Below are 23,300 nucleotides of genomic sequence, written 5' to 3'. Positions count from 1 at the left end.
TTGAGAGGAACTATAATTAATTAATTAAAACACAAACCCCTTAAATATGTGGACATAAGCATACAAATATAGTATACATAGTTTATTCATAGCATTTTGCATAAAAAACAATCCATTTAACGATAACGGGGTATCAGCAGAGCCTTTAATATTTACCAAAAAAAAAAACTAAAACAAATGTTGCCTTTCAATTCATTTATTTAATATTAATATATATACCGTTAGACGCAGCGCCTGGGAGTGCACAAAATAAGTTTTATTTAATAGTTTTTCTTTCGATGATAAACCTCTCTCATTTGGAATAATTTTGCCTCGTGTAAAAATAATCTTTAACAGGTTTCGCAGACAGCAGGCAGAGACAGAATCTTAGAAAAAGAACATATGGATTTCTAGTGTTATATATGTATATGAATTATTTATGTACTACTCTAGGGGAGGGGGTGGCGGCCATGGCTGTGGTGACCCCACCTACACGATCTCGTACTTCTCCACAAACAGTATCGATTCGCACGAATACTTGACCCCCGCCGCCTCGTTGTCCACCTGCACCACATCCTCGGCGGCAATGCCGGCATACGGTGTCTTTGACACAAACGACACCTGCAATGGGAAGAAGTCTCCAGGTATGGAGGCACTGCAGCTAAACTCCATGGAACCGGACTTGTTGGCGGCATCAATGATGGGAATGTGCCATTGGAGGACATGCTTGCGCGAATCATAGTTGTAGGTGCCATCATATTCGGCCACCGATGGCTGGACATTCATTCTGCAAAAAAGGGCGTAGCATAAGCATCTATAACATAGTGATATCCCGATCCTGATCGAGGATCTGCACTCACGGCAAGGGTATGACAATGGCCACATCCTGCAGCTCCAGCTGCTGAGCCTCCAGTTCATACTCAATATTCACATCGCAGCCACCTTCGCCATTGTCCGACGGCCAGCAGTTGACTGGAAAAAGAGCGAGACGTAATGATGTCAACTACACCAGCGGGAGAGAGCGGCAAACCCGGAGACTTACTGGTCAGTGGAATGGCCGACTCATCCTGCGAGACAAAGCGCCATTTGAGCACACCCACATCGGTGTTGAGGGGGAACGGCTTGCCCAGATTCTTCAGACCAATCGTGTTCCTCGACTTGAAGAGCTCCTTGTCCACATTGGGATGAGTCTGCAGCTGCAGGCCCTGTGTGTGGTTCGGTGAGAGTTTCAGGAAGATTCGGCCATATGAATCGTCCGTGATGCGCAGCGTGAGCAGGCCAGAGTTCTCGAATTGCTGGACGCCGCCATCGCGTCCCAGGCGAACCACCAGCTTATCCTCAATCTTCAGATGTACACTAAAGGCAGGAAACCAATCAATTATATGCCACAAGCCTTGGGGAAAGCTTAGAAACTTACCTCTCCCTGTGTATATCCGCCGAGATGGCCTTGGCTGCTGCTGCACTGGCGCTGGCCGCAGCACTGGAGCTTCCAGCCGGAGCTGCCGGTGCCAGATTGGCTATCTTCTCGCCCTCGCTCTTCAGCTGATCCACAAAGCTGTCCACATCCTTGGACTTGCCACCCAGCTTGAGGGCATTGCGCGAAGTTGGTTTCCTAAAAAGATACCAAAGATTACAGTGACAGAGAAACAGGATCAGGAGAAAGGCTTCACTTACGGGGCCACCTTGGACTTGGAGCTGTCCAAGTCAATGGAGGTGATGCCTCCCATGCCGCCACTGGAGCCGCCGCCGACGCCACCGCCAGAGCTGCTGCTAATGCCACTGCTGCCAAAGCTATCGGCACTGAAGCCGCCGCTGCGACCGCCCAGTGAGGGACCGCCACGTTTGCTGGCCTCCATGCGCTGGCGCTGCAGCTCCTTGGCCTTTTCGCGCATCTTCTGGCGTGCCTCGCGCTCCTGTGTCTGCCGCACCGCCTGGTAGACCTTCTCCTCGTGCGAGTCCATCTCCACAAAGGTCTTGATCTGGGCCAGATTAACGCTCTCCCGGTAGCCCAGTGCCACGATCTCATCGAAGGCAAAGATCAAGTTGAAGGCATTCTCCACAATTTCCTTCTCGTCCAGCGAGTGGCTATACTCGGGGATCTGCGGCAGAGATATGATACTGAGGTGCTCTTTCTCGGCTCCTAGCTGTACTCACCACTTTCGAGAACAAGCGCAGCGTCTCCAGATCCTCCAGTATGTTGCTGGCCTTTGTGGTGATTAGCAGCATGTAGAGCTTCTCCATCGGCTGGTAGACATAGCGCACCGAGTCCGTCTCCACGTACGTGTGCTGCTTGCCGGCGGTCATCAGCTTGGGAAAGGCGGCCAGCAGTCCCTCGATGCGTGCCTTCGTCATCTCCACGAATTGACGTGACAGAATCACTACGAGGAAACAGAGTGCGTGTGTGTTTGTGTGTGTGAGTTAGTGGATCTTTCTCCTACCAAGGATCTTTATGCATTTCACTTACCTTTGCCATTCTTCGTGCAGACTGCCGCAGCGATGAGTACCTGTCACGGGTGGGGAGGGGGAGAGCGGGAGGTGATACGATTTCGTTTAGTAATATTTTGCAATTTCCGATTAGCCGACGTGTAGGTGTGTGCGTGTCGCGGTGTCCGTGTCGCGGTGTGTGTGTGTGTGCCGTAGGTCTACCGCTTTCTTACCATTTTGGAGCAGCGTTGGGTCCACGGAAATACTTGGCGGATGCGGATGCGTACGCGGACGGAGGCTGCAGCAGATCAATCGGATTTGCGGGGGGCGCTATCACAAACAAACCGTTTTTTTGTTAATCAATCGTAGCTGACGTGTTCGGTTCTGGCGATGTTTACGGTGCGGCCTTCCCTGGTTGCCAGTGCTGCCAACTTTTCGCTAGCAAGTAGCTGCTTTTGGCGGGCTGGCAGCTGGAAAATAGCTAACAACTGGGAAGAAAGTCGGCATCAAAGCCGTAAGATTCAAAAGCTTTCAGGCTTCCGTTGTATAATCAAATATTACTACTATTTATACATTCATTTTTATTGCAATTGATATGCAGTTTATTGATTTATATTGATAAATGTAAAAAACAAGCTATAGCTAAAACATTCCGATATTCGCTAACAAAAAACATCGATTTATCGATGTATTCGTGGTATTTTTGCTCTTTATTTGGTATTTTTGTCACTTATATCGAACGGTCACACTGGTCCCTCATCGAATATCATTGTTTTGGTTTTTTGCTTTGTTTTCCGTTCGACTTAAGTGAATTTTGCGAATTACCAGCTTCGACCATGGAAACCAAACTGGAAGAGGTGTTGACGGATATGTAGGCAAGTCAATAATGCCAAGAATATAGCCTAATTATTCTAATTTTCAGCTCTGCGCGGCCGGACACGGTGGGAGCACTGGTGGCGAATCGTCAGGGTCTGTGCCTGGTCGGTGAGTCTTCTGCCAAGGATTATATATATATATCTGAATATATATTAAGCAAATTGCCTTTCCTTTAGCCAAGGGCGACATCGATCCGAATGTATCCGGCATTGGAATGGCCATTGCGCAGCAGGTGGCTAAGCTGGAGCCGAACAGCACGGTTCCGGCCACCATTTGCCTGTACAGCGGCAACAAGTTTGTGCATTTTGTAATAATAATGAATTTATTAATTATTAATCATGAGCCTTGCAGGCGGTGTGTCATCCGGAACGATGGCAGAATCACGGCGGTGATCTTCAAGCAGCTAACTGCTGAATCGGCGACCACAGCGACCGGTAACTAACAGGAGGAGCTGGGACCTCCCAGGCGCTACTCTCAGGCCAAATAAGTCAAAGTACAGATGCGGATCCATCTTTAGATCCAGGATATACATACTACTTATATACATATATACATATATCTTCCACGATGCGCCAGCTTCGCTCGCTGTTACATTTGTCTGTCGTTTTGTACGATTCGCGTAGCCATTAAGCATTAAACAATATGCATTAAGCACTGCTGTTGATCAAACGCCATATACTATACTTGCACATATATATATAGACCGTAAGCGATTGGAGTATGTGAATCAGACTGAGGATTCGGCTTTGAATTCGATTTGTTATCTATTAGCAAAGACTTTTGCTTTGGCTGTTGTGGTTTCTAAGGTCCTTAATTATTAATAATGTACTCAAAATGCCTGTGGCACCTACCTGGGCATTAAAAGGAGCCCTTTTTTATTTGTAGGCCACAGTGGAGAGCAAGGTCCAGAGGTCCTCAAAGTCATTCCCCCCCGTAATTGTGGGCATCTCTGTGTTTCAAGTATCAAGCTCTAGGATGAGGTGTGTCTGTTTTAGCTGCCTTTCATCGCCACCAGCAGTCAGTTTAAAAGCTTATGTTAATATGTAAATCAAAGTCTTAGTTCTTTAAATAAACATGCATAATATGTAGTGGCTGTGTTTACTTTTATTTAAAATGTATATATATACCGGATCAGTCGAAAGTAAAAGTTTTTATAGAGTGGCATCGCCGTATCCCCCCTCTCGCCCACAATCCTAAGCAATCGCCATCTTCTATTATCGAAGCGACCTCTCACGGCGGCTATCGAAAATCGTCCTCGTCCGGACGAAAAGGAGAGCAAAAAACGGCGGGAAAAAGAACGAAAAGGTCGCTGTGCGGATCGCCGCTCCGGTAAAAGTTAAATTTCAACGTAAAACTACCACGGAAAAACCTGTGACAAGTGTCAATAGTTCGGAAAATCGTCGGGCCACGGCAGTGAAGTGTTGGTGAAGTGGGGGCAAGCCTGCAACAGCCCCAAATCGTGTGTTTTTTTTGGCTCCTAAACCAAACCACCGTACATACATACGTACGTATGGATGTGAATGTATGTATGTATGTGTATGGGCCAGATCAGTGCATTATTCTGGCTAATTGTTGTATTGTGGCTTTTTTTTAATGTGCAAGTGCAACAAATGAGAATGTGCAAGGTTTTTTTTTCTATTTTTTTGTGTGTCTTCGTTTTCTTATTCGCCATTTGCAGCCATTGCAGATCTGCTGCAACACCAACGTAAGCGTGTGAGTGAAACAAAACGATTTTCTTATTGCTTTTATCCTCGGCCGAAGCGGGGGAGCAAAAAGGGAAAACGAAAAGGGTCTCTATGCAGATCGCTGCAGCGGTTAATGTTAAAATCAAACGGAAAACGTTCGCGGAAAAACGTGGAAAGTGCGGAAAATCGTCGATCACCGGCAGTGCAGTGTTAATTTTGTTGTTTTTTTTATGTGCAAGTGCAACAAATGTAAGCAAGTGTTCATGTTCTTTGTCCACTAATTCGCCGTTAGAATCTGCAGCCAAAAACAACGGTAACGGGTGAGTGAAGCAAAGCTATTTTCCTTTTTCTTTTATCCTTGACTTTCTGTTGCTTGCCGCGCGCATTTTTTTCCTTTTCTCTGATCCTTGAGTATTCATTTCGTAAAAGTACCGTTACTGGCTCTGTGCTAGCCCAGGAAATGCAACAAAGAGCGAGAGAGCCAGAGAGCCACGAGAGAGTACGATCCTCTCTTTTGGGTGTCAATTTTGACATTTGCAAAGCTGCTGCCTTTGTTTACCTTTTTTATTCTTGGCAATTTGTGAATTTGTGAATCTAAAAACAACAAAAACTGAATGCAAGCGAATCTAAATGAAACTCTACTTATATATTTATCTCCTTAATGCCTTATTTTCCTATATATTAATATTTCTAGTGGTATTATATTTTTGGGGGGTATTAAAATTTAAGGTTGAATTATTTTATACGATTTTTGTTTTGACTTTGGTCAAAATCGAATTATTATCATATAAAATCATATGTATTAATGTTATGTATATTAGTTCTTATTTTCTTTAAACTGTTTTAAGATTCCGACTTAAATTATTATACAATTTTGTTGACACGATATTTATAAATATTTTTATATGGCATTTTTTTTTCGAAAAATCGAAGTATAAGAATCTCATAGCGCAGCCTAAAAAGCATTAAATGCAATTCGGAAAGCTGTTCTGTGCAAGTTTTTATAAGGTTAATCAGTCTGCATATTTAGTTTTACAATTTACGCAATTTAAAATTTTGTCAAATTTTACAATCTTAACTATATCAAATTTAATGATAAAAATTTGAAAAAAAAATTTGTAAAAAATTGTTTTCCTCCAGACATGGCTAGATCGATTCGGCTTTTAATGCTGATCAAAAAAATATATGATTTATAGGGTCGGAAATGATTCCTTTATGAGTTACAAGCTTCTGACTGAAAATTATAAACTATTCCTTGTCCCGAAATTTAAGGATAATTTAAGATGACAATTTATGTTAAATCAAAGTTCAAATGTTAAATTCATAACTAAGCCAAAAATGCAATAATTTCCATTCGGAAAGCTGTTTTGTGCAAGTTTTTATAATGTTAAGAAGTCTGCATATTTAGTTTTACAATTAACTCAATTTAAAATTTTGTCAAATTTTACATTCTTAACTATATTCAATTTAATGATAAAAATTTGAAAAAAATTTCGAAAAAATTGTTTTCCTCCAGACATGGCTAGATCGATTTGGCTTTTAATGCTGATCAAGAATATATATGATTTATAGGGTCGGAAATGACTGACTGAAAAATATTAGTATATATGTTATAGCTTTTTATTTTGTATTAACGATTACCTTGTAGTAGTATTTTTTTTCTTTTTTATTGTTTAAAGTTGTTTATTTATGTAATATTTATTAATTAAGTATGAAAAGTGTAAAGTTTTTAATTTATAACCCAAAACTCTTCTTGAATTGATCTTAAATGATCTGACAATATACTATATACTTTATTCTCCCAATTCTCACAGCTTTTAGACCCAGCTTAAAGCCCCAATTAGGACTCTGGGGAATCCCCTCTCAAATAAATTAAAAACAATTAACTTTGATCGTTAGTTTAGCCATTTTATTTACTACTAATATCACTCAGTGTATATACATAGATTCGTTTGTGTGTGTGTCTTTCTCTTTGTCGGGGATTGTGTGTGTATTTTGTTTTTTTTTTTTTGTGCGTGTGTGAGTGTTTCGTGTGTGTGTGTGTGTGTGTGTGATACATAACATATATCCGTGTATATAGGTATAATATCATATATAAAAATTGTGCTCCGTGTATAACACTAAAAAATGATAAAAAAAAAAAAATTTCACTATCTCTGGTGTGATTTTTCTTCTGTTTTGACTTCTTTTTTTTCCTGCCTGTTTGTTGTTGTTGTTTGTTGGAGTTTTGCACTTAAAAACTAAATACTTGCAGCTGGGGAAAGGTCAGGGGAAAGTTTTGGGTGGGGGGGATAGGTAAATATTTTTTGTATTTTCTGATTTTGACTTTTTTTAAGGGGTGCGTGGGGGAAAAGCCCTATGCCACGGGCAGATACTGGCGCGACGGCGTCACCAGAGGCGTCTGAGGGGGCTGGTAGTCGTAGCCATTGCCATAGGCCTCAACGCCAGCGGCGCCGCCAACGCCGCCGTAGGGAGCGCCGAACAGCTGACCATTGGCGCCGCCCTGCTGGGGCGTGTAGCTGTAGTCGTCGCCGCTCTGGCCACTGCCCCGCAGCGGTCCCTGGTCGGCGTCGAGGTGCTGCTGCAGGAACTGGAAGCGGTTCTTGTTGCCCAGCAGGCTGCTGGCATCCACAGGCTGGCGCTGTCCGGCGGCGGCCAGGGGCTGGGGCCTGGAAATTGTGAAAATTTAGTTGAATAATTAGTACATTTTGCCGGGGAAATAATAACTAACTATCTACAAAATTAATCAGAAAAAATAAATAATTTTTTTTTATCGAATTAAGAGCTTTTTAAAACTGAAGAAATGAATCTAGCAACTGAATTTGTGCCTACAACTATTCTTAAAATATGCTTAAAATTGTTTGCAACTTTTTTAGAGGCTGTCAAAAAGCATAGCATACATTTGAGGGTTATGTTTTTTATATTAGTTTATTTTTTGTATTATTAATATTTATTTATTATTAATATTTGTATTATTTAATTTATCATTATTCCAGTTATTATTATTATTATTTGTATTATTTTATGGCAGAGGGAAAAATATATTTAAATAATGGTTTCTTAACAACAGAAATTTAACAATTTAAAGATTTCCTGTTTCCTTGATTTAAAAACCATTAAAAAATATATACAAAAAAAACTCTAAGGAAATGTATATTCTAATTTTTATATAAATAGGCTATAAAATTTTTCTTAACTAGTTTCCTCACAATTAAATCCTCATTTGGGTAACAAAAATAACCCCAAAACGTGGGAAATAATATAAAATTGTGTAATATAAATACATTTTGTAATATAATATAGTATATACTCACTCGGGAATATCGAGATCCAGCTCGGTGATGGGATGATAACCGAACTCATCGGCGGTATAGCGGGTCTTGTAGCGTTTGCCATCGGCTCCTGTGAAGGAGTAGGAACCGCTCACCACGAAGGTCTTGTCGTCCTTCAGCTTGCCCACGCTGCTCACCTCAATGCCATTCTGGGTCTTCAGTCTAAGGATTTTTTTTGGGGATAATTGGAAAATAAATAAATTAAAAATAAACAAAGATAAATGTATACAAATCTTAAGCAAGTTTGAATTAAATTGTAAGCTAAAATATATAGATCAGAGTTCAACTAAAATTAGAAAATATAAATTCAAACGAAAATGATTAAGAAAACATATAAAAATTCAACTTTTGGTTTCTGAAAAATTTATATTTGTGGCTTTAGCAACTATGCCTTAATTAAGACATTAAGCAACTAAAGTTTTTATTAAATGGCTTTACTTCCTAGGAAAAAAGCAGACAAGTTTGACTTTAACTTCTTTAAATTTTAGTTTAAGCTTTCAAAAGGTTCTTTGCACCCCAAAAAAATTCTATATTACTTCATAAATCTTGTAGAATCTTCAGAAATTTTCTATAGTTCCAAAAGGCATCTTTATAGTATTTATTTTTGGATATATTCTTGATGTTATATACTCACTCCAACTTGAATTTCTTGCCGGAATTGTAGTTCTGGAGCTTCTCGGTTTTGGCCTTCATCACATCACCGCTGAACTGCACCGCCGGCTTGTCATCGTCAATATCCTCGGGAAGGGTATAGATATCGCTGGGATTATACTTGAATAAATCCAGATTGCGATCAGTCAGATGCTTGACATCGGCAGCGGCCAGAGCAGCGAAACCCAGCAGGATCAGCTGCAAATTGTATTAATAATAAGCCATTAAAATATTAGAAAAACTATATATTAAGGCAATATATATTTAGAAAAATATTTGAGAGTTTAAATAAGTAGTATAATATTTTTAAAGCTTTAAAAAGCGCCCATGGGCACTCTTTTAACTAATTTGCACTGTTAACTAGGACATTGTGAAGCCGTTTTGTTGCTGTTTTTTTTTATTCAGAATATATGGTATATATATATACATATATATACTTAATTTGTCATTTCTTTAATCAAGTATTTAGCATTTTTGCATTTTTTGCATTAGCGTAGCAATTAATCAAAGTCGCGCGCGAGTCGCGTCGCTGTGTCTCGCGCGTTTTTGTCGATTGTTTAAACAGAGATTTGTTTTTTGCTTTTCTTTCTCTCGATTTTATTTCGATTTGAGAGGCACTAATCATAATGGGTCTCGATATTTGTCATTCGTCATCAAGATGATGAGCTGTCTCTCAAGGTGATAGGAATATTATTTGGGGATCCTTTTGTTCCATCACACTTGAATTTCCGCACTTTCACTTGATCCTTGTTCTTTTCTTTGATTTTCTTATTGTTTGGACACACAGAAAAAAAAAGTAAACATAGTTTCCTTGGCAGACATTGTCAGACTTTGTGTGTATTTTCCTAGTCTAGTAAATTTTCGTTATATTGTTTGTTTTTTTTTTTTTTTCTTTGGCACTTACAAAACTCTTCATTTTGTGTGTGGCGAAAACGAAATTCGGTACGAGGACTATTTATGGTTTTTCTAAGTCGGAGGTGTGGTGGTGGCGGTCAGTTCCGATGCTCACAGATTCTAGCAAATAAATACAAACGATGCGACTTCTTGTTTCCTTATATATCGTCTTGGCTGCGACGCTAGCGGCGACGCAGCCAGTGCCGTCGGCAGAGACAGCGACGGAGGCAGAGGCAAAAGCTGAGCTGGAAACCGGACAACGAACCGGAGAAGAGTCTGCGTCGAAGTCTCCGCACAGTGGCCTCACCGAGAAAGGTTCCAAATGTCGCACACAATTCTTAAGCACTTCAAAAACTAATTAGTTCCCTTTTCATAAATACTATCAAAGATAAAAAAATAGTGGCAGAGGAATCGGGCACTACACAGCGATCCGAGGGGACCTTTGACATCATGCCTAGAGGTAAGAAAAGTACGTCTTTGAAAATAAGACTGGAAAAGGTTTTGAAAGTATATACATTTTTAGGTATTGTTAAAGTATTACATGTAGTTTTATATATACACAGTTAATTTTTGATTAATATCCATTGTAATATTCATATATTGATTCTTTTAGTACAGTTAAGAGTACAAATATTTGCACAACTTAATGGGAAATGAAGAGAATCAATATTATAGAAAGTATAAGCTTAATGTATTACTACAACTTTATTCTTATTGCATTCATTAAATTACATTTTAATAAGCATTTTATTTAATTAAAAGATTTAAGCCTTTTAGCTTATTTAGTTTGCATCTTTTTGTTAGGTTATTGATATAACCTTTTATTTATCAGTTTGCTTTAAATATGTATTAATAATATTAATGAATTGAGTTTGCAAATATCATAACATTAATTATATAAATATTGTGGAGAAATCTTATCCAATTTGAATGTAATTTCGCACCACTTAATGGAATATCAAGAGAATCAATATTATAAGTAGTATATACTTATTATAAATCTACAATTTCATTCTTTTACATTTTTTAAATCAAAATTCAATCTGCATTTACTTCAATTAAGGGATTTAAACCTTTGAGCTTATTTAGTTTGCATCTTTTTGTGTTTTACAAAATATTTTTTAAATGATATAACCTTTAATCTATCAGTTTGCTTTAAATATGTATTAATAATATTAATGAATTGAGTTTGCAAATATCATAACATTAATTATATAAATATTGTTGAAAAATCTTATCCAATTGCAATGTGAATGTGCACTTAATGGAAAATTAAGAGAATCAATATTATAAGTAGTATATACCTATTATAAATCTACAATATTATTCTTTTTGCATATTTGAAATCAAAAATCAATCTGCATTTACTTCAATTAAGGGATTTAAACCTTTGAGCTTATTTAGTTTGCATCTTTTTGTGGTTTAAAAAATATTTCTTTTAATGATATAACCTTTAATCTATCACGTTTCTTTTAATATGCAATTAATGAATTGAATTTCTAAATATCATAACAATATATATATATAAATATTGTTGAAAAATCTTATCCAATTGCAAAGTGATTTCGCATCACTTAATGGAAAATTAAGAGAAGAAGGGAATAGTTTTACAAAATATTTTTTAAATGATATAACCTATCAGTTTTCTTTTAATATATATTAATAATATTAATGAATTGAGTCTGCAAATATCATAACAATATATATATATAAATATTGTTGAAAAATCGTATCCAATTGCAAAGTGATTTCGCACCACTGTGCATCGCTTCTTGGCCACTTAGAACCCCCGAAAAAAAAGCCAAAGTTTGTCAACATTATAAGGAGGGGGAAGGTGGGGACTTTTAGTAGGGGCAACATCAATCTGCGAGGAAGATGTAACAATTTTAGGGCCAATTCTTCTGCCCAGAAGATTCTATTGACTCTGCGCTTCTAGGAGAGGGGGAAGAATCACCTTTCGTTGCTGACGGAGACTGATCGCAGCATAGAAATCTGGTTTCTGGGCAACAAAATTAGAAAACCGCCATCATCAAATTAGCATACACGTTTAATGATCAATTTTTGTTCAGTCTTCGATCATGTGTGTGTGTGTGTGTGTGCATGTGCGTAAATTTAAATCTGCGTTAATTTTTTATAAAGCATGGAATATACAAAATATATATAGAGACAAGTATATAAAATATATATACTACCGATAAAATATGCGTCGATACACGATTAACGACAATATATTTTTACGGGGCGACCAGTTTGAGAGCAGCGAACAGAGACTCTTGACTTGAGACCAATATCCAAGACCCAATCTTAAGATCCATGATCCATGGATCCAAAGACCTGAATGATTCTTCGGTCTGCAGACTGTGAATCTTCTGATAAGATATAGTATTCTCTATACGTTGATATGTTAATGCATCTCAGGTCTCGTTCAGCCTTCGCTTAATTAGTCTTTCCGCTCCGCTCCATTCCGTTCCGTTTCGATTCGATTTCGATTCGATTCGATTTCGGGCTTATCAAATTTATCAAAATGCCGCCAGTTATTCTGGCGGATCAGTGTCTGTCGGAATTTTGAGGGGCTTAACATAAATATCTATACACATTTATATATGAGAAATATAAATAGAATAAGAAATACCATTTAGCAGGGTCATTTTCGGTAGCTTTTCATCGTTTCCCTCAATTTGCATATAGTTTATGGGTAACCCCACACTAATGGCTCTATTTACCAATGATTTATTTTCAAGTTGTGTTTCTTTTTCGATAATTCATTCTTCCGAGAGGGGGGACAGCCTTGTTCAAATCGGCTTAAACTTTAAATGACCCACAATAAATGGCCATAAATGTTTATGTGGCTTTTAAAGCCAGCCTTCCTTTCTCATTTTCCTAATGATATTTATTCATATTCTAGTAATTAATTAATTAACTAAGGCCATTAAAGAGTTTAATGATTGAATTGCAATTAAATTCATCAATTAATGAACTTATTTTTGGAATTAAGACAGAAGAAAGTGAGGAAAACTCCTTTATCCCATGTACAGTTTACTTTTTAATCATTTTTCTAATAAAATTTAACTTGGACCATTAAAGATTTAATAACCAAGTATTTCAAACGCTTAAATCGTTTTAGTGAACTTCTGTCACAATATTTACTTGAATCCAATACTTTTAAAAGGAAATCGATCTATTATTTGTTTATTTACGAAGATTCCTAGAACTCTCAGTGATAAAATTCCCAAGATTTCCAGTTCGTTTATGGGTAAATGTTGCTTTTTCCCATCGAAAAGAGAAAACAAAATATTGATAGAAATAAATCGAGGAGATAAGATTTGGGGGGAATTGAAACCGGACCGGACACGCAGCTCTAATGATAATCGCTAATGGTGCCTCTAATTTAAGTTTTATGCTTAATAACTTAAACGAATGCCGCACGGCATTCATTTTTCATCGTTTCGCATTCGGACGACTCTCGGACTCTTCTGGTTCTTTAATGAAACCGTTTTTGGCCATTTCAGCGGCTTGTCAGAGACGAGATGGTACCAGATGATGGTAAGGCTACCTTGGGATATAAGCGTTTCGTCTTCAATATCGCATTTGCTATGCATACTTGCACACGCCTCTAAGACCCTCTTGTGTTTTTTGTCTTCGATCTCTTGATGTCTCACTTAGAGCCAAACGTGTTCGAGGGAGTGGCAAACGGCTCTTGGATACGAGATCAGATCCCATCAACAACTGACTCATCTTGTCACCCCATTAATTGTCATCGCCTTGGTTAGCTTTAATTCCAGGTAAAAGCCTGCAGCTGCCTGCATTAATTACCATTCATTTAGTGTTTATTGTTTTGCTTTACATTCGCCATTTGCATAGCGAAAAGAAAGTGTTTCATTTAGCAGTGTGTGTGTGTTGTTTTTTGTTTTCTTTGAATTTTATTGCGCTGTCGATGTGGTTTCTTTGCCAAATTAACAGATTTGAACAACTTGTTACGCAGCCAGAGCCCCCAAACGTTCCCTCGCTTTGAATTTTGCCGAATCTTTGAGTTTTGTTTTATTTTCAATGGGGTGTTATCACTATCAGGAGGTTTCTGCTGAACTATATTTAAAATGTATCACAAAAAATGTATTTAAACAATATTTTACACCAGTAAAATATATTTTTAAAGAGTATTTACACGTAACTTATGATAAAAATACATTTTAAGTGCATTAAAATAGTTTACCTTTGATTAATAAAATTATTTCATTTACATAAATATATTTTCTTTAGTTTTCTATTAAATAAAATTGTTAGAAATAACATAATTATAATTTCAAAGTAAACACCATAATCTACATCTTAATAGAGTATCTAAGAATCCCTCATTGCTGGATTATTCCAAGCGTTTCTCTGTTTATTTTTCCCTCGCGTATCGCTTAGGCAAAACAATAAAGAAAGAGCTGGGGACAGATATAAAAAGAGTATAAAATAAATAAATAAATTAGCAATTATAAGGAGACAGAAACGAGATATTTCCAAGAAACCAAAACATTTAGTTCTGTTCCATTCGCTTCTATTCGATTCGAACCGAATCAATTCGGTTCTCTCCTTCTTTTCTTCTTGCCCTTGAGAGTTCTGCGACGATGATGATGATGATGATGTAAAAAAATATATAATATATAGGGGGGGAAAATATGTAAAACCATACAAAAACAGATACTGAAATCAGGCCCTAAATTTGACCGGCATGACGAACAGTCATTAAATGGGACTTTGATTAAAGATGAGACAGCGGGGGTTCATCGTTATGGCAGACTTCCTGAAGCTACCTGAAGGCATGGGAAAAATACAAACGAAAAAAATCCATTCAGCAAATCCCAAAAATTAGGCTCTGTCCTTGGGTAAAATATCCAAGAAAATCGAATCTATATTCTAGTATATCTTCCTGGTTAAAATGGACTAAGGTTGGATCTATTAGATACTTTTAGCTAAATATTTCATTGATAAATAAAATGGCTTTAGTTATAAGTTCTATTCAAGCAGACTATAAAACACTGAATGTATAAAAATATAGTCAGAAATTTATAAAACTTATATCATTTTAATGTTTAAGTTGGAAATAAATTTAATTAAAATTAAATACATTTCATCTTTCGCGGTTATATATTATTTTTCCTAGGCAATCCTTTTATACTGTTAAAGAACCTTCTCCTCAAGTCCCTGTTCGGGCGCAAATGGTTTCGGCAAGCTCCTTTATCTCATCGTTGAATATTTTCTATTCCAACTTCACCAAAATGAGTAACATTCATTCCTAAATACAAATCATATCGTATTTATTTCCAGCAACTTTCCTGATTTCAATTCATAACCTTAGATGGTTTATTAGTTTATTTATTCCCATGCATATAATATTCTATAGTATGTGCAATTTATGGAACATATTAAGCAGCTATCTATCAGTGTGCATATATATTAATCTATTGATATGCAGATCCGGTGCCGTGTTAAGAACCCCTCATAAGGATTGGGGTATACCATAAATCTGGCCATCACCGCCGATCCACTACTATGTGGTCTCCTTAAGGAACTGGTTCGCAGATCCAATTCCGTCCGTTAATCCAACTCATTTGCATCGGGGCATGTGCTATATCGTCTATACTATATATTTATAGCTTGAGCCAGACTATTATTATTATTATTCAACACTGACAACAGCCAACCCCCTGGAATTATGCATATTAATTCTTGTAGGTGGCGCGGCGATGGATGACAACGCCCCTAATTTGATTTTATTATTTGGCAAAATACAACAAAAAAAAGAAAAAGAAAAGAGCGCGGGGGCTGTCATTAGTGGAGCATGTCCCAGGGCGTGATTGAATCTGAATGGAATATTAAAAATCGGTTATGGCTGCACGTTCTGAATCAGAAGATCTGGTTGCGGGCCATAAATAATATGTGGCTAAATCATATTTTATGGGCAACTTAAGGAAATACTCGATTCGCGAGTCCAGAACCCAAAAACCGAAACCAAAACCAAAACCAAAATCAAAATCAAATGCGAAACCAACTAAATCGAGTTGGGATCAGGTTCTTGATTCTGTCGGTTCTTTGACCGGTTATGCATATTCCACCTGAGCGATCGAACGCTCCTTTTTATGGCTGTTTTCTACCGATTTGATTTTTATTTTTTTTTTTACTTATTTTTCACCTCTTCTATCTAGAGGGTCTTAGTTTTTATTTTATTTTCATTTTTTGTTGCCACAGAGCCACAGAAATAAATAATCAATGCGAATTTGCATAGTTTAAATAGAAAGCTAAACACGTTTTGCTTTTACCCCAAAACGTAAAGTTATCTGTCTCTGTGTCCGTCTCCTCTGTCTGTTTATTTTATTTTTTATTTTTTTTAGTTTCTGCCGAATTTTGTATAATTAAGACCAGTTTTATTTATTTATTTTGTCCGAACATCTCTCTGATTCCTTAATACAGTGCGTTTCGTTGCGTAAAAGTGCCATAGATTGCAATGAAAGTAAAGGGGCCGCCTTCAGTTCGAAATTTATTAATTTAATTCAATTATTAATTAGAACTGGTTGTAATTAATAATTATAGCAAGAGAGTATACCTCGATTTAGATTCTAATTGAATAAATATAAATTTAAATCGAGCTAATATGTTCCCCAAACGTGTTCTTAAGCCACTTAATACAGTTAAGAGTATTTTGTTAAATATAATTAAATGTGATATTAAATCGAAAAGCTCTTTAGGCTTTCATTGTATTATTTTATTACGTCTGTCGCTTTTTTGATGAGACAATCGGTTTATTGTCTGATATTTAAATAATGCCTTGGCAACAAGAAACCTTTAAAATAAATACAATAATTAAAACATGTTAACATTTTATGGTTTTTAGGTAGGGTTTGCTTAATCGAATATTTAAAATTTGAAATAAATACAAATTTTAAAGTATTTATCATAGAATTTATATATTTTTATATTAACTGCTTCTAAATACATTTATTTTATCATAAATAAGAGCAAAATCAAATAATTTATAAGTACTTATATAATAATCTCGGTGTAAATGAAAGAATCCATTATTTTATGCTTTTGATACACACTGTATTGGTTCGGCATTATTCTAGATCAAGGCTAGACAACGCTTTCGAGGCGTGACACCACCCCAAACCCGTCGATATTCGAAATCGAAGCATAAAAGTGAAGCTGTCACCATTTAAGGCCGCCATTCAATTAACTCTGCCTCACTAATTCCATTAACGTTTTTATAGGGATTATAAATCTTCGGTCCCAGAATCCTAAGAAGAACTTCGACTTGGCTTTGGTCTCTTAAGTCGAAATTCGAATACGAATACGAATTCGTCCCATCCAATTAATAGTTCGTAATCGCAGTTCGACTTTACGACTTGTTTATTTAATAACTTATCAGAGTTTTCCGCTTAAGCTCAGATCCGGTCAGATCCCCCACCAAAAAATAACAAAAAAAAAAAAACGAAACGGGTTTCATAAGATGATTTTTCAACTTTTTATGCTTGTTAGCATTTTGTGCGCACAAAGCCTAAAAATAGCACAAAGCATAGAAGAAACTATATACACGTAAAATATACAAATTATAATTTGGAAAACCGTTTTTGGGTCCACTCTAAACCTGTGCCAAGGGCAACAATTGATGGGGAACTGTGTCAATCATCGTGTCAGGGGGTCACTTGGTATTAATTTCATCTGATTTATTACTTTGAATACAGTTTTTGAGCTATGGATATATATTTTATTATCTAAAAGACTTAAAATAAATACTACCATTCATTCCCTTAAATAAAAAGACCCCCATTTCTCGTTTTATTAGAGAAACAAAACTATAAATCTCTGGAGTTTGCTTTTGGAAAACCCCAAGAAATAAAATTAATAAGCTCACAAGAAAAAACATCTAAATTAAAGAGATACCACAGAGATAAAGAAATTAAAAACAACTTTATTATTAAGATTAACATGGGCATAAAATCATTTCGAGACTCTCCTCCTTCATCCGGCTTCGAAATGCATCCCGTGCCGTATTATTTATCTTTCCAATCAATCATTTATCGCCCCTCAATCTCTAAATCAACAAGTTCTTAAATTGCTTAATGATCCAACAAACCAACTGCCCGGTCTTTCAATTAAGTTGAAAGATGAATCAATCACTCATGCCGCCGTGGCGCATAAATCACACAAAAAAGAATACAAATTCAACGAGTCTATGTATTTATATACGGATCGTTTCTGATCTGAATAATCCCAATCCCATTGAACACCCCCCGTGGCGGAGTGAGAAAATCGACACGCGGCGAAGACACTTGCTCCACTTCCCAGTGCTTACAGCGCAGACAGCGCGACTCCACCAAAAATAAACACACACGCACACACACAATGCCACACGGCGACGACAGTGTTGCCATCTTTTTTGGAGTGTTTTATTTACTAGCTAAAAGTGTATTTTTTTATGCTTTTATTACTCTAATAATTGCAAATTGCAGTTTGTGCCAGGAAAATCGTCAGGGAAAATTATTATCGATTTGTTTTTTTAAAAAGCATTTTTTTGTCTTATTCGTAAAAATTTAATTTATCTAGCAAACAGTTTATTCAAGATAAATTCCATTGATACGAATAATACATAAAAAAATCTTACACTAGCTCTAGATTATTATTATTAAATTAAGAATATTTATCTTTCAATGTAATGCTTATTAGCTCTTCCTTTTGTCTTTGTTTTGTTTTATTATTTATGTTACTAATTACGTATTTACTAACTATCATAAAAAAATTTACACTAGCTCTAGATTTTTATTATTAAATTAAGAATATTTATCTTTAAACGCAATGTTTTTTAGCTTTTCCTTTTGTCATTATTTTGTTTTATTATTTACATGTTTTTTTTTATTGAAAAAGTAATACTAATTACGTATTTACTAACTATCATAAAAAATCTTACACTAGCTTTAGATTTTTATTAATAAATTAAGAATATTTATCTTTCAACGTAATGCTTATTAGCTCTTCCTTTTGTCATTGTTTTGTTTTATTATTTACATGTTTTTTTTTTAATTGAAAAAGTAATACTATGTTAACTACGTATTTACTAATCCCATATCATAAAAAAATCTTACACTTGCTTTAGATTTTTATTAATAAATTAAGAATATTTATCTTTAAACGTTATGCTTATTAGCTCTTCCTTTTGTCTTTGTTTTGTTTTATTATTTACATGTTTTTTTTTTAATTGAAAAAGTAATACTAATTACGTATTTACAAACCCCATATCATTTATCCAAAAAATATATATATATTAAAATAGCGACCAGTTATAGCTCGAAAATAGCTAAAAAGAGAGTTTGCTTCCTCTTCTCACTGTCTTATCTCTCTCTCCCTCTCTCGCAGCAAGAGAGGGGGGAACGCGAGGCGTGAGAGCGGGAGCGCGTGCGCATTTGTCATGTCATGGCGAGCGCCGTGTGGGGTACAGTTAGACATACATGCGCCAATATTACACATGTGTGCGTGTGTGTGTGTGTGTGTGAAGACGCGTGCTGCGCATGCGCAGCTTTTTTCGATTGTTGTTTCTGTGCTGCTGCTGTTTTTTTAATATTTGTTGCTGCCTTAACTAACCGATTTCGATCTTCTTATCTCCCTCACCCTTACACATGTCGCATTAAATTGGGTCCCCTCAGTAACAGCACCTTATTCTCCATATTCTCTTTCCTCCACTCCCACCTTCTTCTTTTGCTTATTTAGCTTATTCCCCGATTTTTGGCCATAAATTATTATTGGCTTTGTTGCCATTGCTTTTATTGATTTCGTTTTTTTTTTTTTTTGTTTTTGTGCTTTTGTGGATCCCATCATAATTTGCACCTGCACGAGAATCGCACTCGCAAATTAGCCGCTTTTTGTGTGTGGGGGGGGGGTTACGGGAGGAAAACATTATGGGTCCACAGTTCTGCCGAAAAGTATAAATCTTTCTTAATATTTAATAATGAAAGTAAATAAAAACTTCCTTACTCTTTCCGATTTCTGATAAAATCCGTTTTGTAGTTTTTATTTGTGTTAAATTTATTGATAAAGACTTTCTTTAAATTCATTAATTATTTCGATATATTTATTATCTGCTTTCGGTGGATTTTTGAATATTTTCAGCAAGTTTCACAAGTTTACACAAACAAATCTCTTGATTTTCAAGCTGTATCATCTAGAGAATGTTCAAAGTAGTTTCCATCTCATTGCTTGTAGTTAATAAGTTGTAGTAGTAATATTATTACCATTTTATTTTATAAAAATTTCCTGTTTTAAGCGGATTTGGTGAATACGCAAGTACATGGATTGACTACTCCTTCCTTGATACAAACCACGAAGAAGAAGAAGAAGAAACGCGGCGGTGGAATGTCCTTGATTCTCGTGATTGTGGCCGTGGTGGTGCTGTGCTGCCTCCTCATCATCTGCCTCCCACTGTTGTGCCTGTGCTGTGGCTGCTGTGGCCTGGCATTGAGTCCCTGTCTCGGCTGCCTCGCCTGCAGTCCATGTTGTGGCAACGATGAAGGCGGATGCTGCGGTGGTGGCGACGACGATTGACCGGATAAGGGATAACCCGTTTCTCCGTGTCCCCCTGCATGGCCTTCGTATTGTATGGCATAAAATTTGAAAATATACATTAACTATAATGATTATTGAATAGTAATTGCCTGTTTCAATAATTAGTATCGAAGGATAACGTTTAAAGCAGCAAAAAGTGTTTTCATTTCCCATATCTTTCTCTTACTTCCACATTTGGCATGCAATGTACAAGCAAAGCAGCAACTTGACTAACATTAAGTTCTTTTAGAAGTTCTTAGAGACCATTCGCATTTTATTTCTTAAATTTTAGATTTAAAAAAACAAAATCTATTTAACATTTCCACATTTGGCATGCAATGTACAAGCAAAGTACTAACTTGACTAACTAATGGAAAGTTATTTTAGAAGTTCTTAGAGAGAATTTTGCATTTTATCTATCGGAATTGAGTTTCTCTGCGGTATTAGAATCAATTTCATTCTTAAAACCTTTTTTTTTTAGATTTAAACGAACTAAACCGAGTTTACAGTTACATTATATATAGGTCAGCTTTTTATATATAAATATAATACGTTTTAGTCATAAAAATCGATTTTGAAATTACTTTTCAGACAGTCGCATTGAAAAGTATAAACTTCAATTAAAATAAATTTAATAGAATAATAAAGAAAAGTGTTCAATTTATATTAACTCTTTGGCAAAGTTTAAAACTTACATTAAGAGGAATTTAAGTATAGTTTCAAAGCTATATTTATGGAAAATCTTCACTATCACATATAGTTATGAGAATTTTTTTAATCGTTTTCCAGAAAATGTATGAATTTTAAAAATATGTAAAGACTTTTCTGCCCCACTGTGTGGATGTCAGGCCATAAAGCCCGTAGAGAAGCAAACACGTTTGACCATTAACGACGGACTGACTTTCATTAGATAGATGACCAAAAATCCAGTTCCCCTTCTCCATTTTTTCTGAGTGGGTGCCCTGGCAGCATCACCACCATCACCAATCCAAATCCGAATCCGAATCCCAATCCGAATCCAAGTCCCCAAAGTCTTGGCTCCATTTCGATGATCGTGATCGAGGCACAGCGATATTTCCGCTTACTTAGGCGCAACAATTTAAAAATTGACAGCTTTGCGGCTGCCAATTAATCTTCGAACGGAATCCGAATGTGAATTGGAATTGAAATCGGAATGACCGAGAGCCATAAACCAAATCCAGATAAATTGCTATAAATGTCTTTCCGAGTCGAGTTCATAAATTAAAGCAAATCCAAATAGAATTAAAATTAGAAAAAAGAAACCGCATGAGAAATATAGAAACAGAACGCACAACAAATTCTGGTTTTCCAAAACTTTAAAAAACAACGTGACGTGGGAGAATTTTTAAGTTGATTTTGGGAAATCGTTGACCCTAACTGGTGGGGATTATCCAAAAAAACCATATTTTATTATTTTTAGGGATTAGCTAAAGACATTATTTCCCTGCTGTTATTTTGTTTATCAGTCGTGATTCATATGGTTATTAAATCATAATTTATAATCATAAATCATATTTTTCTATATTACTTTAAATGTAAGCTTCATTTTATTAAATCCATTTTTAGGAATAGGAATATTTTTAGTCATAAGCATTGCAACACAGTGAAGGAATCATTTGCGACCCCATAAATCATATATATTCTTGATCAGCATCAAAAACTGAATCGATTTAGTCATTTTAGGCAACAAAATAATTTTTTTAACTTTTTTCTAAAATTTTAAGGGTTTAAATCATTAAAATGAACAACAAAATTTATGAAAAAATTCGACTTTGTTAAAATTTCAAATTGAGTATGCAGACTTATCAATCTATAAAAAACTAACATAGGAAAGCTTTCCAAATGGAAATTATTGCATTTTTTGCTAAGTTACAACATTTTTAAGCTTTGATTTTTAGTACACATTTTCATATAAAAATATAGATAAATATGGCTCAAAAATGCTATTCTAATTTCAGTCAGAAGCTTAAAATTAAGTGAAGGAGTCATTTCCGACCCTATAAATCATATATATTCTTGATCAGTATAAAAAGCCGAATCGATCTAGCCATGTCTGGAGGAAATCGATTTTTTTCGAATTTTTTGTTCAAATTTTTATCATTAAATTTGATATAGTTAAGAATGTAAAATTTGACAAAATTTTAAATTGCATAAATTGTAAAACTAAATATGCAGACAGTTTAACGTTATAAAAACTAGCACAAAACAGCTTTCCGAATGGAAATTAATGCATTTTTGGCATAGTTATGAATTTTTTTAACTTTGATTTATCATAAATTGTCATCTTAAATTATCCTTAAATTTCGGGACAAGAAATAGTATATAATTTTCAGTCAGAAGCTTATAACTCACGAAGGAGGCATTTCCGAGCCTATAAATGATATATATTCTTGATCAGCATTAAAAGCCGAATCAATCTAGCCAAGTCTGGTGAGAAACAATTTTTTCGAAATTTTTTGTCAAAATTTTACGACTAAATTTGTCTTGTCAAAACTAGAAAATTTGACAAAAATTGTAATTAGGTAAATTTAAAAACTAAGTATGCAGATTTGTTAGCCTTATAAAAACAAGCACAGAACAGCTTTTTGAATTGCAATTGATGAATATTTGGCTGAGTTATGAAATTTGAAAAAACTCTTGATTTGCCCAAATATTATCATACAATAATATTAATTTAAATTCTATATATCTATAATATGTTTAATGCACATATCAAGGCCAGCAAGATGATTTCCGAAACTCACAATAAGTAATTTTTAGTATATTAAATATATAAATATTAAATAAAATAAATAAAAATATTAACAAATATGTAAGTTAAGAGAACATCCCCAAACCTTTTACCTTATTGGAACACTCTTGT

General features: G+C 35.7%; 4 protein-coding genes across 4 annotated transcripts; 2 read left to right on the top strand and 2 right to left on the bottom strand.

Annotated features, from left to right (window-relative positions):
* Positions 1–180: 180 nt before the first annotated feature.
* On the bottom strand, positions 181–2,854 carry deltaCOP (coatomer subunit delta). Its single transcript, XM_020950487.2, has 8 exons — positions 2,637–2,854; positions 2,444–2,483; positions 2,134–2,357; positions 1,654–2,078; positions 1,397–1,591; positions 1,022–1,335; positions 840–951; positions 181–766 (listed from the first exon to the last, which is right to left on the bottom strand). Exons 1-8 carry the CDS (start codon positions 2,637–2,639, stop codon positions 469–471), a joined length of 1,611 nt encoding a protein of 536 aa, XP_020806146.2. The 5' UTR covers positions 2,640–2,854; the 3' UTR covers positions 181–468.
* Positions 2,855–3,007: 153 nt separating this feature from the next.
* Lamtor5 (Late endosomal/lysosomal adaptor, MAPK and MTOR activator 5) lies at positions 3,008–4,367 on the top strand. The gene is made up of 4 exons (XM_020950528.2): positions 3,008–3,274; positions 3,326–3,387; positions 3,456–3,573; positions 3,631–4,367. Exons 1-4 carry the CDS (start codon positions 3,090–3,092, stop codon positions 3,719–3,721), a joined length of 456 nt encoding a protein of 151 aa, XP_020806187.2. The 5' UTR covers positions 3,008–3,089; the 3' UTR covers positions 3,722–4,367.
* A 2,484-nt stretch (positions 4,368–6,851) lies between these two features.
* Positions 6,852–10,017, bottom strand: Cpr11A (Cuticular protein 11A). The gene is made up of 3 exons (XM_086829341.1): positions 8,931–10,017; positions 8,279–8,458; positions 6,852–7,633 (listed from the first exon to the last, which is right to left on the bottom strand). The coding sequence occupies exons 1-3, from the start codon at positions 8,987–8,989 to the stop codon at positions 7,321–7,323; spliced, it is 552 nt and encodes a 183-aa protein (XP_086685467.1). The 5' UTR covers positions 8,990–10,017; the 3' UTR covers positions 6,852–7,320.
* Positions 9,744–20,522, top strand: LOC110182483 (uncharacterized). Its single transcript, XM_020950530.2, has 3 exons — positions 9,744–10,156; positions 10,230–10,301; positions 20,139–20,522. Exons 1-3 carry the CDS (start codon positions 9,982–9,984, stop codon positions 20,414–20,416), a joined length of 525 nt encoding a protein of 174 aa, XP_020806189.2. The 5' UTR covers positions 9,744–9,981; the 3' UTR covers positions 20,417–20,522.
* The last annotated feature ends 2,778 nt before the right edge of the window (positions 20,523–23,300 follow it).

This window comes from Drosophila serrata, unplaced genomic scaffold (genome assembly GCF_035046125.1).
Source record: "Drosophila serrata isolate PLE 108 unplaced genomic scaffold, ASM3504612v1 contig_190, whole genome shotgun sequence".
Lineage (NCBI taxonomy): Eukaryota > Metazoa > Arthropoda > Insecta > Diptera > Drosophilidae > Drosophila > Drosophila serrata.
Note: the sequence above shows the minus strand (reverse complement) of the source record. Positions and strands in the feature narration are given on the sequence as shown.

Coding starts and splice junctions, on each gene's coding strand:
- deltaCOP (XM_020950487.2), bottom strand. Junction 1,592..1,653: donor TCCAAGTCCAAGGTGGCCCC/GTAAGTGAAGCC, acceptor GTATCTTTTTAG/GAAACCAACTTCGCGCAATG. Junction 767..839: donor GCCATTGTCATACCCTTGCC/GTGAGTGCAGAT, acceptor CCTTTTTTGCAG/AATGAATGTCCAGCCATCGG.
- Cpr11A (XM_086829341.1), bottom strand. CDS start 8,989: ATGAAGGCCAAAACCGAGAAGCTCCAGAACTACAATTCCGGCAAGAAA. Junction 8,459..8,930: donor GGCAAGAAATTCAAGTTGGA/GTGAGTATATAA, acceptor AAAAATCCTTAG/ACTGAAGACCCAGAATGGCA. Junction 7,634..8,278: donor CTGGATCTCGATATTCCCGA/GTGAGTATATAC, acceptor CACAATTTCCAG/GCCCCAGCCCCTGGCCGCCG.
- Lamtor5 (XM_020950528.2), top strand. CDS start 3,090: ATGTATTCGTGGTATTTTTGCTCTTTATTTGGTATTTTTGTCACTTAT. Junction 3,388..3,455: donor TCAGGGTCTGTGCCTGGTCG/GTGAGTCTTCTG, acceptor CCTTTCCTTTAG/CCAAGGGCGACATCGATCCG. Junction 3,574..3,630: donor TGCCTGTACAGCGGCAACAA/GTTTGTGCATTT, acceptor TGAGCCTTGCAG/GCGGTGTGTCATCCGGAACG.
- LOC110182483 (XM_020950530.2), top strand. CDS start 9,982: ATGCGACTTCTTGTTTCCTTATATATCGTCTTGGCTGCGACGCTAGCG. Junction 10,157..10,229: donor CAGTGGCCTCACCGAGAAAG/GTTCCAAATGTC, acceptor ATACTATCAAAG/ATAAAAAAATAGTGGCAGAG. Junction 10,302..20,138: donor CTTTGACATCATGCCTAGAG/GTAAGAAAAGTA, acceptor TCCTGTTTTAAG/CGGATTTGGTGAATACGCAA.